General features: G+C 40.0%; 1 protein-coding gene across 1 annotated transcript in view; it reads left to right on the forward strand.

The window, feature by feature from the left end:
- LOC140246032 (solute carrier family 23 member 1-like) overlaps positions 1-13,252 on the forward strand; it is a 71,835-nt gene that overhangs the window by 42,709 nt on the left and 15,874 nt on the right. The window contains exons 2-4 of the mRNA XM_072325479.1: positions 6,662-6,883; positions 7,330-7,487; positions 12,343-12,431. Coding sequence (XP_072181580.1) covers positions 6,662-6,883; positions 7,330-7,487; positions 12,343-12,431 — 469 coding nt within the window. The remainder of the gene's footprint in view (positions 1-6,661; positions 6,884-7,329; positions 7,488-12,342; positions 12,432-13,252) is intronic.

Consider the following 13,252-nt stretch of genomic DNA (forward strand, 5'->3'; position numbering starts at 1 on the left):
GAGAACAGCTTGCGTAGAAATTCTTTTCGCTGTTAAGACTTTTCTTACCATAACTTATGCATCCTGGTCAAGCTTTGCTCTAAAATCGTAGAAAAGTATTAATTATCTGCATGGTTAGCTGATACGCCTTCACGATATTAAAACCAGGTATCTGTAACATGCATGCAGCATTAATTGGTAACGCTTTTTGTCACATTCGTTACATGGTGACAGAGGTAATTTGCATAATGTGGTAATTTGTCACGAAGACACTTCCTGAATTATCCAACGTTTATCTACAGAGTGATGTTCATAGGCATAGTGCATGAAGTGACACTTGACTATATATGATAAGAAGAAAAAAATTGTATACACATACATGTAGTATATTCTCGTATTATTTCAGAAGGATTTAGAGTGTTTGCGCTTACTAAACCACAGGAACAATATCCAGGGCTGCACACTGGCGCCGGTCCGACGGTCAAAGACCGGTAAAAGTCACTGTCGGACCGGTAGCTTTTCAGGAAATCCACAAGTTACCGGTCCGACATGACCAGTAAAAAAAAAACATTGGTGGGGTCAGTAGAAAGAAAAAGAGCAGCCCGATCAGGGAGAACAGAGTGCAAGATATCGCACTGTTCAACAAGTTTTACGCAAGTTTTCATTTATGTTTACCGGTGCAATTTGTACAGTAAACGGGATTAGTTTTGAGCACTAGCAGTCGACCAGTTATTCGCGCTCGTTTGCGCATTTGGCGTTGCTCACGCACTGCAATACATGCAAAGCATGTACAGTGTACTTGAGTAACTGCTTTTCGTTTGCTTGCGATCGGCGGTCATGCCAGACAAGAAGCATTGATAGAAGCGCACTCATTTCTGGGTCATTTTACTCATGATTTTTAACGCAAGATCGATCCGATCCCGGCTTCGCTGCAGCGTGGCAGTTACGTTAGAACTAATTTACTATAGTGTCGATTTTTAGAAAAAGTAAAAACACATTCGATATTCAGCGATACAGTAAATGGATCTGATTGCGTTTATTTTCATTTTACACAGTCATTTCACAAATGAATATTTTCAGTCGCTCAGAATGGTCTCATAATGAAGATAGGCGCAAAAAAGGATCACGAAATCGGCCCTTCCGTGAACTTTTAAAGAACGCATGCACAAAATGTGAAGAGATAACACTAGGGAGAAAAAAAAAAAAATCTTGAAATCATGGCAGCCCCGCTTACATATTTGAGGTAGAAATTGTCCCAAAAAGGATCATGAATTCGACCGGCCGCGTCGTATCTTTCAAAAGCTTATGATGTACGAAATGCGAAGAGATTATAGAGGAGAAAAAAAAAATAAAGGGAACATTTTGGTGAGTGCATCATAAAAGATTACAGCCGAATAACAATTCATGAAATCGACGCAATCCCGTTGAAATTTGAGGAAATAATAGGCGCAGAAAGGATCTTGAATTCAGTCCTGCATGCCGTGTTGTTCATCAAAAACGCATGCACAAATGCGACGAGATTGTCGGGAGAAAAATAAAAAACACATTTTTACCCTTCTGGTGCGTGCATTACAAAAGATTACATCCGAAGTAACTCATGAAATCGCCACAATCCCGCTGATATTTGAGGTAGAAATAGGCGCAAAAAGGATCTTGAATTCGGCCGTGTCGTATACCTTTTAAGAACGCATGTACGAAATGGGAAAAGATTAGCGGGAGAAAAATAAAGGACACATTTTCACCCCTTTTGGCGATTGCATCATATAGATTAAGCCGAATAGTAATTCATGAAAATTTCGCAATCCCGTTGGAATTTGAGTAAACAATAATAGGCGCAAAAAGAATATCGAATTCGGCCTTGCCTGCAATGAATAATTTTGAAAACGCATGCACAAATGCGAAGAAATTATCGGGAGAAAAATAAAGAACGTATTTTCAACCCTTCTGGTGAATGTATCACAAAAGATAACAGCCGAAATAATTAATGACATATCGCAATCCCGCTGATATTTGATGTAGAAATAGGCGCTAAAAGGATCGTGAATTCAGCCGTGACGTATAAGCATGTACGCGATGCGAAGACTTTAGTGATTATTGGGTGAAAAATACAGGACACATTTTCAACCCCTTTTGGCAAGTGCATCATAAAGATTAGAGCCCAATAATAATTCATAAAATCATCGCGATCCCGTTCAAGTTTGAGGAAACGACAGGCGCAAAAGAATCATGATTTTTGGCCGTGTCGTGTATATCTTTTAAGAACGCATTTACGAAATGCGAAGAGTTTATCGGGGAAAAATAAAGGACACATTTTCAACCCCTTTTGGCGCGTGTATCATAAAAGATTGCATCCGAAGTTATACATGTAATCATCGCAATCCCGCTGATATTTGAGGTAGAAATAGGCGCAAAAAGGATCGTGAATTCGGCCGTGCCGTATACCTTTCAAGAACGCATGTACAGAATGCGAAGAGATTATGGGGAGAAAAATAAAGAACGCATTTTCAACCATTCTAGTTGGTGCGCGCATCACAAAAGATTACATCTGAAGTAATTCACGAAATTGCCACATTTCGGCTAATATTCAATGTAGAAATAGGCGATAAAAGGATCGTGAATTCGGCCGTGTCGTACATTGTATACGCAAGTACGAAATGCGAAGAGATTATTGGGAGAAAATAAAGGACACATTTTCAACCCCTTTTGGCCCGTGCATCATAAAGATTACAGCCGAATGATAATTCATGAAATCATCGCAATCCCGTTGAAGTTTGAGGAAACAATAGGCGCAAAAAGTATCATGAATTCGGCCATGTGGTGCATCTTTTTAAGAACGCACTTACGAAATTCGAAGAGTTTATCGGGAAAAAAAATAAAGAACACATTTTCAACCTCTTTTGGCGCTTGCATCAGAAAATATTACAGCCGAAGTAATTATATTATGAAATCGTCACAATCCCGCTAATATTTGAGGTGGAAATAGACGCAAAAAGTATCATGAATTCGGCCATGTGGTGCATCTTTTTAAGAACGCACTTACGAAATTCGAAGAGTTTATCGGGAAAAAATAAAGGACACATTTTCAACCCATTTTGGCGATTTATCATAAAATATTACAGCCGAAGTAATTTATGAAATGGGCGCAAAAATGATTGCAAATTCGGCCCTGCATGTCGTGTGCCTTTCAAGAACGCATGCACAAATGCGAATAGATTATCGGGAGAAAAATAAAGAACTCCTTGGAGCCCGTGCATCAGAAAATTTCACAGCTAAAATAATTCATTAAATCGTCGCAATCCAACTGACCACCAAGAGCAGGTTAGGCAGCAAGTTCGTGCGCCGATGTTTAGAAAAAGTCGCAAACGCATTTGATACAATCTAATTTTGTTCATTATCATTTTACACTGTAATTCACAAACAAACATTCTAGTTTTTCCTATCAATAGATAATGCAAGTATTTAAAAAAATATATTAATCTGTAAAATGTACATGGGTGGGGGGGGGGGTACGTCCATGAAATACAAGAAAATAAGTTTATTTTTTAGGTTGTCTTTGTTGACCGGTAAATTTTCTGTTCAGACCGGTAAAAATTGTTAAAACGGGGCATTTACCGGTCCGACAGAGACAGGTTGGACCGGCAGAAAAAATGGGTTAGTGTGCAGCCCTGCAATATCTACCAAGGGTACAACGTGTGGGTTGTCATAGGGAAAATATGTGATAAATATTTGCGAAGCAAACATTAATTTTCTCGTCAGTCTCTCTGATGTCCTTATCATGCTCATGGTACGGCTATTTGAGGGGAAATGAGCTGTTTTTAATTTACGCACAATATGAAGTACACATTTCGTGTCTTTATCACTTAATGCTTATACTACCTAGGTTCTGCGATATTATGTGATTGGATTGGCTCATTTAAGAGTGTACAAAGAAATGATTCTCCAGTGGTCCAAATTATTTTTTATTAGTGTTCAATACATAATTATGTTTCTTATGATCGCTATAGAAAAATCGAAAAAAAAAAACTTTCTTTGATAAGTCAATTTATCGCATAATTAGTATCATGCGAATACAGCTGTAATTTGAGCAACGTGTTTCATCTAACTTAGAGGCACTCCAATTACATGAAGGACACATTAGAGATAAGTTGAAACAGCTCCATCCTACTCCCGGAGATTCGAATCGCTCCGTTTCCGTTATGATGACCAGCTTCGTCAACGCAACTTTCGAGCGCGTTGCCGGCGAAAGCTCTAATCTCTCATGTCTGTCGGTACAAACTTGATGTCGACCATCTTCACCGTGACCTTTTCGTCTTCACTGAGAGTTCTGTCGAATCCGAGATCAGCCAGACCATCGTGGCAGTTGCCTTTGTTATACCAAGTACAGTGGTACATCACATCAAAATAATATGAGATGCACGATCTTATAACCTTGTCACAATATTTTAGAATTAACCAAGGAGGTACCTCCTTGGTATAACGTTGATCACATACCACTGACTTATTATGTCTAATAATGACCCTGTTCAACGGAAGAGAAGTAGGAAATGTTTAAATGAGTTTAAACAACAAAGTCGGGAGACTAATTCAGGTTACGTGATAATCCTCGATAACATTTCATTAGCAGTGGGAGATCAAGGGGGAGCGCACCGGGCGCGCACCCTCTTTGCGCTCCTTTATTTTTTTATTTTTTTGGTCAAAACAAAAGAAATAAAAAGAAAAAAATGGGGGCGGCGTGTATCCCCCCCCCCCTTTTGATTTTGTAAAGGCGCCTCCACTTAACGGAATTCCTGGATCCGCCAGTGATTAGAGTAGAACTTTACACAAATAATACGTGCACTTTTTTTTTCTTCAGTGCTCACTCATCCGCTCGAGTTCATAAAATGCACCTATCTCTATCGAGCAGCCTCTTGATTGTGAGCAGTTAGAGAGGGTCAAAAGGGCAGACGTTGTTTTTTTCGAAGTTATCTCGAAAAACAGCCTCAAAACTGGAATAAAATGCACACATAAAACGCACGTACACGCACACACACACACACACACACACACACACCAATGCGCCTAAGATTTCTGTAATTTCCAAAATGTTTTCATCGCAAGGTTTGGCCCTTATACCCGTGGGCACCTCAGCTGTGAAATGATAAGACTAAAATGGGAGGGGAGGGGGAGAGGGAGGGGAAACTACATGAAAAGAGGCGTCCCCATTTCAAATCTATGTGATTAAATCAATATCCTCCAGTATGCCAGGTGCGTGTAAATACTAGTACACTGCGATAATCTGTGATGAGTATCACATACATATTTCGGTCCCGACCGGAAACAATGTGGTGACTATCACTTACCGTGTTTTCCCTTTTGTATGGTTGATATCAAACATTGTAGAATATTGTAGAATTTTGAGGAATCTTGTACAAGTGGCTATCGCCCCACTATATTGGCCTGAGAAAAGATATCGATATAGGCCTACATGCATTACTGGAACCATGTGTGTGTGTGTTTGTGTGTGTGTGTGTGTGCGTGTGTGTGTGTGTCTGTCTGTCTGTCTGTCTGTCTGTGTTTTAACTCTTCGTCATCATGCGAAAAGGACAAAATATTAACACATCAAGAACATTATATTACAAGCATTCATTCACCACGTAGCGCGCGAGATATCTTTAATCCCTCGAATGAGACTTTACCTTATAACGCGCAGAGTATTGTGTTCTTGGTTGGTAGAATGAGCACCCACAGGTGCCTATTCATACACGTTATTTAGATATACACCTACTCCATTACTTATTTTGGCGAAGGAAGGACTTCGAATTCGAAAGGGAATCTGCTTACCAAATGTTTCCCCACTGGTCTTTTGCGTAATATCTCTTCGGAGACTAATGGTGAAACTATAGCAATCCCAGGTCTCCAAGGGTTACCGGACATGTCAGAAAAGGGTTGTATCATGCTCGTATAACAGATTGATAAGGGAACGAAACCTAACCATGCAGGCCTTCATATCCTTACAACTGTGGACGTCGATTGGATTACAGCACGTGTGTGTACAGCAGGTTTAGACTGACGACGTGCCGGTCGCTAGATTGTGCATTCTTCTTTTGTTGTTGTTTTTTATCACATGTGACCATTCTACGCAAATCAAGAATAATGTCTCAAGGGAGTGTTTACAACCTCAACTATGGTACATTTCGGGAGGTAAATGACGTATGCCATTCACCGATTTGTACGAAGCAATGGAGTCAGTTGAGGGCACAGCATAGTAAAGAGGAGTTGCTTTCTGCGCCAAGATTGTACATTGGTCTCATTTGCGGCGCGAGACACGCTCCAGGACCGGCATCACCCACACTGGGTGCCAATCCTCTGCTGATGCTCTCGTTTTTCCTCCTTCATGGAGATCGCCATAAATCGAAGAAAATATGACTGCTATATAGAGTACATGTACGTGTATAATCAATATACTCCATGATTCCAGAGTGTGATTGTGACAAGGGCAGTTGGAATGATGATGCCTGCATTATAACAAATTATGCCGATACTTGCTGGTATTAAGATAATTGTTGATGTTCAAAGTAAGAACTGAAGTTGATATACAATGATAATATTTCCATCAACTACGGCACATGTCTACATAACTTATACTGTTGCATGTACAGGTCAAGAGTAAATTTCTCATCTTTTATCTGCTTTACCCCTACAGGCAAATGAAGAGAAAACGAATGTCGAAAGCAACGGCCAAGACCAGGCCGATGTTGCATACCAGAAGTACAATGAGCCCGAAGATGGCGGCGAGGAGGTGGCCCCCGAAGTCAGTGATGCTCAGGCACAAGCCGACGCCATTTTGAATCGTTTGAAGAGCGTGGTGACGTACGGAATTGAGGACAATCCTCCATGGTACACAACGATTATCCTCTCTTTCCAGGTAAGACAAGAACTACATATCTATATGGCACTCATACTGTAGTAGTCCAGCAGCAGCATGTTATGCTTTTGATCCTCATGAACTCTATCACGTTATCATCGTGACATTTCAACGTAAGTTATTTATTGAGATTTCTTCTCTTCAGTTACTAAGGGTAGCCACTCATGGTAACCAAGGTAACCAATATAAAAAAAAGAAAAAAAAAACAGGTTTATGCATACGAGGCTAGGGATTTTAAGACCTATTGCTTTCGTCGGACTTTCTGCCACAGACCCTCAATCGAAGGCCAACATCCTTTGCCTATGATAGACCTATGGATATCATTTGAAAATATTGAGTGTAGTGCCTCATCCTTCGTTTAACCTGTTTCATCGATGTCGCGGAGAGGAGGAGGGCGACGAAAGATTCCTACAAAAAGAAATAATGCTTTGTGTATCCTTCTTCAGCATTTTCTGACGATGTTCAGTGGAGTACTGGCCATCCCACTCATTCTGTCGGAGAGTCTTTGTCTTCAGGGAGATCTCGTGACCCTGTCAAAGGTCATCGGGACCATCTTCTTTGTCTCGGGACTGGTCACTGTTCTGCAGTCAACGTTCGGCGTCAGGTAAAGAGCTTCCTCGCCTATTACAACGCGCATGTTGAAAATGACGGGATGTACTTGAGTCATACAGGCGTCACACTGTCCCGAAATTGGGCAAAAAATGGATACATGAAGAGGGAAATTTTCAAATTCGGCTCTGACCGTATAAACTTCCTGCCATTCGTGAGGGCATACCGTCGAAGGACTTTCCAGGGCTCCGGCAGCAACTTCGTAAACGGCGGCAAGATCTTCGGCAAGCCAAAAATAGATCTTGTGAAGGTTCATGGGAATGAAGATTCACATCTTCGTGTAGCCTTCCAGTGTAGTGCAAGTGCCGATGTGTAACTTCTGTAGGCATCGCATTTGCTTCGGCAGTTGTTTGGCTTTTAACCAAGTTCAAGGACAACTTCATGCAAAATTGAAAATTCCATCTTCCATCAATTTCGAGACAGTGTGATGCCACCTTATACATTGATAAAGAAACGAAATGATAGCATAATTATGTGTAACATAATATATGTGAATGTGTGCGTGAGCGTAGTATGTTCGTTTTGAGCAAACTTTTCAGGGGGTGTGGTGTTGAAACATGTTGACTACAGTAATATAATTTAACAATCAAGCACTAGAAAGTTTACAGCGGTTTTTCAAAGACAATCACTGTGAAAATTTTGTATATCCCCTCTTAGAACTCTTAAAATTATGCCAATTCTTCCAATCCTACAATGCCAGATAATTCTGCAAATTGACAACTACACTTCTCAAAAAATGCTTGTTCGTTTTGCTGTATGATGACACTCAGTGGAATCCTAGATCCTAGATTTCAGATTGTCACTGAGGTACAAGGCATTAGGTAAGTTCACTATAGGACTCAATGAAAAAAAAAGAATACCACAAAGGTTTTGAGGGGTTTATGAGGTGTATTCGAATACAAGATAGTAGAGACATAATTATCATAAAAATGTTCGTATATTGTGCCATGATGAGCTGATTGGCAGTGCTGGTAGTGTTTTTCCCACAACGTGCCGGTGGCAAGTATACAAAGTAAAATGCATGTGATAAGTATCCTTACTATGTGTTAGTAGAACTCATTCTGTGATCAATGGTTTCGATGGAAACGGAGGCTAATGTTATTTACTTTTCCGGGTTTTATTTTTGTTTCATTTTTCTTCCAAGATCATATTGATTTTGAATGTGAATGACTTATCTTAAAATGTTTCCGTGCAATGTGATTATTTAGCCACATGATTTTAGCAAATCGTGCCGCGCCTTTGCTTTCGTGTTTTTAAGTGTATTTTTGTTTTCGTTCATTTTGATTTGCTCCATTTCTACGGTTTCTGTGTCCTCCTTTGAAATAAAACTTTAAATGATTTTGCCCGTCAAAAGGCTGCCAATCATTCAAGGAGGTACCTTTGCATTCCTCCTGCCGACGTTTTCCATCCTCCAGCTAAAGGGTGACTGCCCGACTACTGAGGGTAAGGTGACTAGCTCCTCATGGCTGGTTTATTGATCAGAGATTCCCTCATCATACCACATTTTATGCATTCTTTCTTCCATGAAACTACTATGATGAAATCTGTACTTTCATGAGTTCGTATCTATCACGACAACATGACATTAAGGAGAAATTTTTACTGATAATGATATACGCATACTTTCGAACTCATATCCCACCGCCGTCTGCTTTTCCATGCGATCAGTCCGTAGTGCTGTTTCAAAACTTCATCTCGTCTCGCTGGCATAGGAAGCCAGAGTAGTGCTTGATTATTCCTTTACACAAATTAATCAGCAATGCTTTAAAGAATATCGTGAGTCCAGAGAGAAATACTTTCAAATTTCTTAAATAGCTATATAACTGCAAACTCCTTATCTTTCGGCATTTCTGTCCTTACCGTTGAAGTCATTCTTTACCATTTGCAGATGAAACAAAAAACCTAGCTGTAGTGCTTCAAAATAGTTTTAGGGACAGAAACAACCAATGTTTATAAATATTGTTAAATACACAAAATGTGAACAATAGTTCAATTAAATCAAATTGTTTCGAGAATAAACCGTCTATCCTCAGTTTTGGTTTATCGAGAAAGATAGTGATATCTCCTTATATTTTAGGCTTTATTGCGAAATCTTTACTTGGTAGGCTGTTTTGTGATACCTATAGACAATATGTCGTATGCATCAAATGTGATTACTCGAACATTTTTTTTTAAATCACTGCTCCCAATGGGAAACGGAACCTTCAAAGCTCTACATCGTGTAGGATCATTTTGACGAAGAGGATTGTACGCTCCATTTCGAAAACATGAATTATCAAGCCATGTCAATCATCACAGTTATTGATTGTTCCCATTGCTGTTGACATCTTTATCACTAGTCACTAATCACGCGAAAATCAGTGTCCTGTACTCGTACAATGTGTTGTATTTTGAGGTCATTCAACATTGTCATACTTGTATTGTGCGTTCTTCTTTCTGAAACATTCACGTGTTTTAGATAAATCTCCTTTGCGAATTTCCAAATGCGTAGTAAAGCAGAAAATACAGCTGCTAGACAGCTTGTGCGCTTACTAGTATCACTGTGCAAAGTTCATCTTTTTCGTCAAAACGATATAAAGAAACAATGAGTTATTTTGGTATCGCGTTTCCTTTCAAGTTTCAAAACGACTGGGTGATCGTCGTTTTTGCATTGACCAGCACTGATGACACACAAGAAATTTTCATTAACATGTTCTTGAACAGTGTATACGTAATATCATTAGTGCTGGTAGCATTAACTGATGTACATATATTTTCATTAGATCTGTCCAAAAGTTCTCCAACTGTTCGAAGGAATACTGAGATTGCTTGAACCTCCTCACAGAAATCAGGTTACGGACTATACTGCTAAAAATTGACCATCCTGCATGCACCGATATAGTATTCTTGCCCGGCCATGCTGGCAAATGATCTGGCCCATGTATTAGTGAAAATTGGAGAACCGATAAGTTTTGCTGGATTTTAATGAGAGCTCATAAACATAACAATTTCTGTGCAGGTGGAGCAGAATCTCCAGATACGAATGAAAGATGATTTACAGGCTGGCTGATTCCCGCTATTCAGGTGGTCCATCATGACACAAACCAAACCATTGATTTTATACACGGAGGTCTACAGCATATTGCAACCATTTCCGCCTCATCCTTATCCCGATATATCGCAATGTCACACAAGAACTAGGCTGGCTGCTCTTATAGGTGTCTGTACCCTAGCCCTATACGTGTCTTGAGAGCTTTGTAGGGGGCATTTCGAACGTCGCGGATTCCAGTCCGCTGACAGGTTTGTGAATTATGTTTCATAGGGTACATACTTTCTCCTGTGTTAAGAGATGCCGTCTCCCGCGGTTTTTATTTTAACCATGATGGGGCGCTTGTGCTAAAAAGGACGATAAAATACAAGAAGATGAAATAAAACAATTGAACTCTTCCGAATTTAAAGCGTCAGATATCAATCGAAACATGTTTGATTTGACTAAGAATAGGGAAGGGTAAACACGACCTGAGATCTACGTTTGACCTTTAAACCATGCACTTGCAAGCGTGTTTATGCTTTGTGAACATTTTGTTGAGGACTGCTCAAGGAGTCTAGCCCATGCATCTTCGCTTGCAGTGCTGTCATATATTGCTGCATTTATTCTATGGGCGCTATTATCGCCACTTTGCATCAAATCAAGACAAAATCGAATCGCGATTTCCATTATAGAGGGGCGGAGCTGACTCATCAGGCAAGAGGAGAATAAAACTTAGTCTGTTTAGTAACATCGTAATTTTCCATCATTTCATGTGATTAGGTCAGAGCCTGTAATCCTTTGCTTGTCGCAGCACACACTACAAATCCCAGGTTCAAACCAGGCGTTTGTTCTTCCCCTCCGAGCCCCCAGGAAAAATAAATCAAATGTCATACATATCTGCTGTCAGTAACACGAAACATTTTGTAGCGTCAGTGTCGTTACGTTGTCAGAGACAGAGAGAAATATGCAATTTTTATTGTGCTTGAAGGGTAAATGGCTACAGATTAAAGAGAGAAAACAGAATGAAACCTTAATATGAATTATTATAGTAACTATAAAAATGTTTCTTTTTTTGGTCACATGACCGAACGTAAAAACTGGTTGACCCCTACGCCAGCCATTGAGCTTGAGTGCGGAGGTGTTGGAAGCGGTTACAGCTCGTTATTCCGAAGGTTCGTTATTCCGAAGGCTCTTCAGTCCGAAGATTCGTTATTCCGAAGGTTCGTTTTTCCGAATTTCATTTTCGGATTAACAAATCTTCGGAATAACGAACCTTCGGAATAACGCCACAAATGTTCGGATTAACGAACCCTTTTTCATTTTCGGATTAACGAACCTCTAGGTATAGGGAATTTGTGTGTTTCGGATTAACGAACCTTCGGAATAAGGAACCTTCGGAATATCGAATCTTCGGAATAACGAACAGCACCCGTTGGAACCAACTCGTATAATAATTATACTGCCCCACCCCCCCCCCTCCCATTATCCTCTGAGTCTTTCAGGACACTTTTGTCTTTTCAGCACTTGTAACATGCTAATTCGAACTTGATAACCTTACTCACCTGTGATTCCCGTGGAATGGAGGAAGGAAACCTTTTGACCGTGAGTTACTAGGGGATCGGTGCACAAAATGAAAAACGATATGGGAACTTGACCGGTCTCGGTAACACCAGAGGGGGTCTCGTTTCTCATGGTCGATACTCTTGAGATCCCACGGTACGCCGCCCGGATATGCCGCCAAAGCTCCATGACCTTTATACGAACTTCTCTCTAACTGTCTTGATATGTAATCATTAAGACTCAGTGTGAGTGTTTTGTATTACCGTGTCCTGTATCATAGGTTGCCCATAGTGCAAGGTGGCACCTTCACCTTCCTCCTACCGACGTTCGCCATTTTGGGCATCCGGGGTGACTGCCCTACTCTGGAGGGTAAGGAATGAAATCAACAAGTCAAGATTGTCAGTGTACAAAAACCCTTACCAGAAATTAGGGGCAGAAGAAAAAAAAAGATACATTGTATAATCGAGGAGATTTTAAAAACCCATTTTGTTGTTGTTGTTGTTGTTATTGTTTTTGTTGTTGTTTAAAAACAGTAACAGATACCATAAAGATCACTTGTGCACGATCCTACCATTTGGAGTATACAGATCATCTGCCGTGTTTGCAACACAAGGCTGCATATTGTTTTGCTTTTCATGGAATTGTTACGCGATTGACGTGAATATGTCAGAATTCTAATAATGATCAACTAATCTGTCACCACTTCTTGATACTGTTCTTTTCCACCACTTCCAGATAGGCCCTCCTACATTGGTACAAATATTCCATTCACAGCACGCAGTCCACTTTTTTTTTTTTATTTGCCAGTGAATCATCCATAAACACAATTTGTGTACACTACAAAAAGTCCGGTGTTAAATATGAAACATCCGGTGCTCATTCATGGTGTTAGATTAACACCTCCGGGTGTCATTTCAAAATTTAAAATTGTTTTTTGAATAGTTTCTTAGTTACTGCACTTCTTGTTAATTTTGAACTTCAACAAGACGATAAAGAATTTTCCGATAAAGTACTTGATTTTTGAAAAAATGTGTAAACACATTTACACCACAGTAACACCAGTTGGTGTGGTCTCCTATTGAAGCTGGACGGGTGTTATACCATTGAAATTAACACCACCAATATCAAATCAACACCATGCGGTGTCATTATTGAATTAACTCTAGCACAGTGTCAAAAATATCACCAGC

The sequence above is a fragment of the Diadema setosum genome, chromosome 2 (genome assembly GCF_964275005.1).
Source record: "Diadema setosum chromosome 2, eeDiaSeto1, whole genome shotgun sequence".
Lineage (NCBI taxonomy): Eukaryota > Metazoa > Echinodermata > Echinoidea > Diadematoida > Diadematidae > Diadema > Diadema setosum.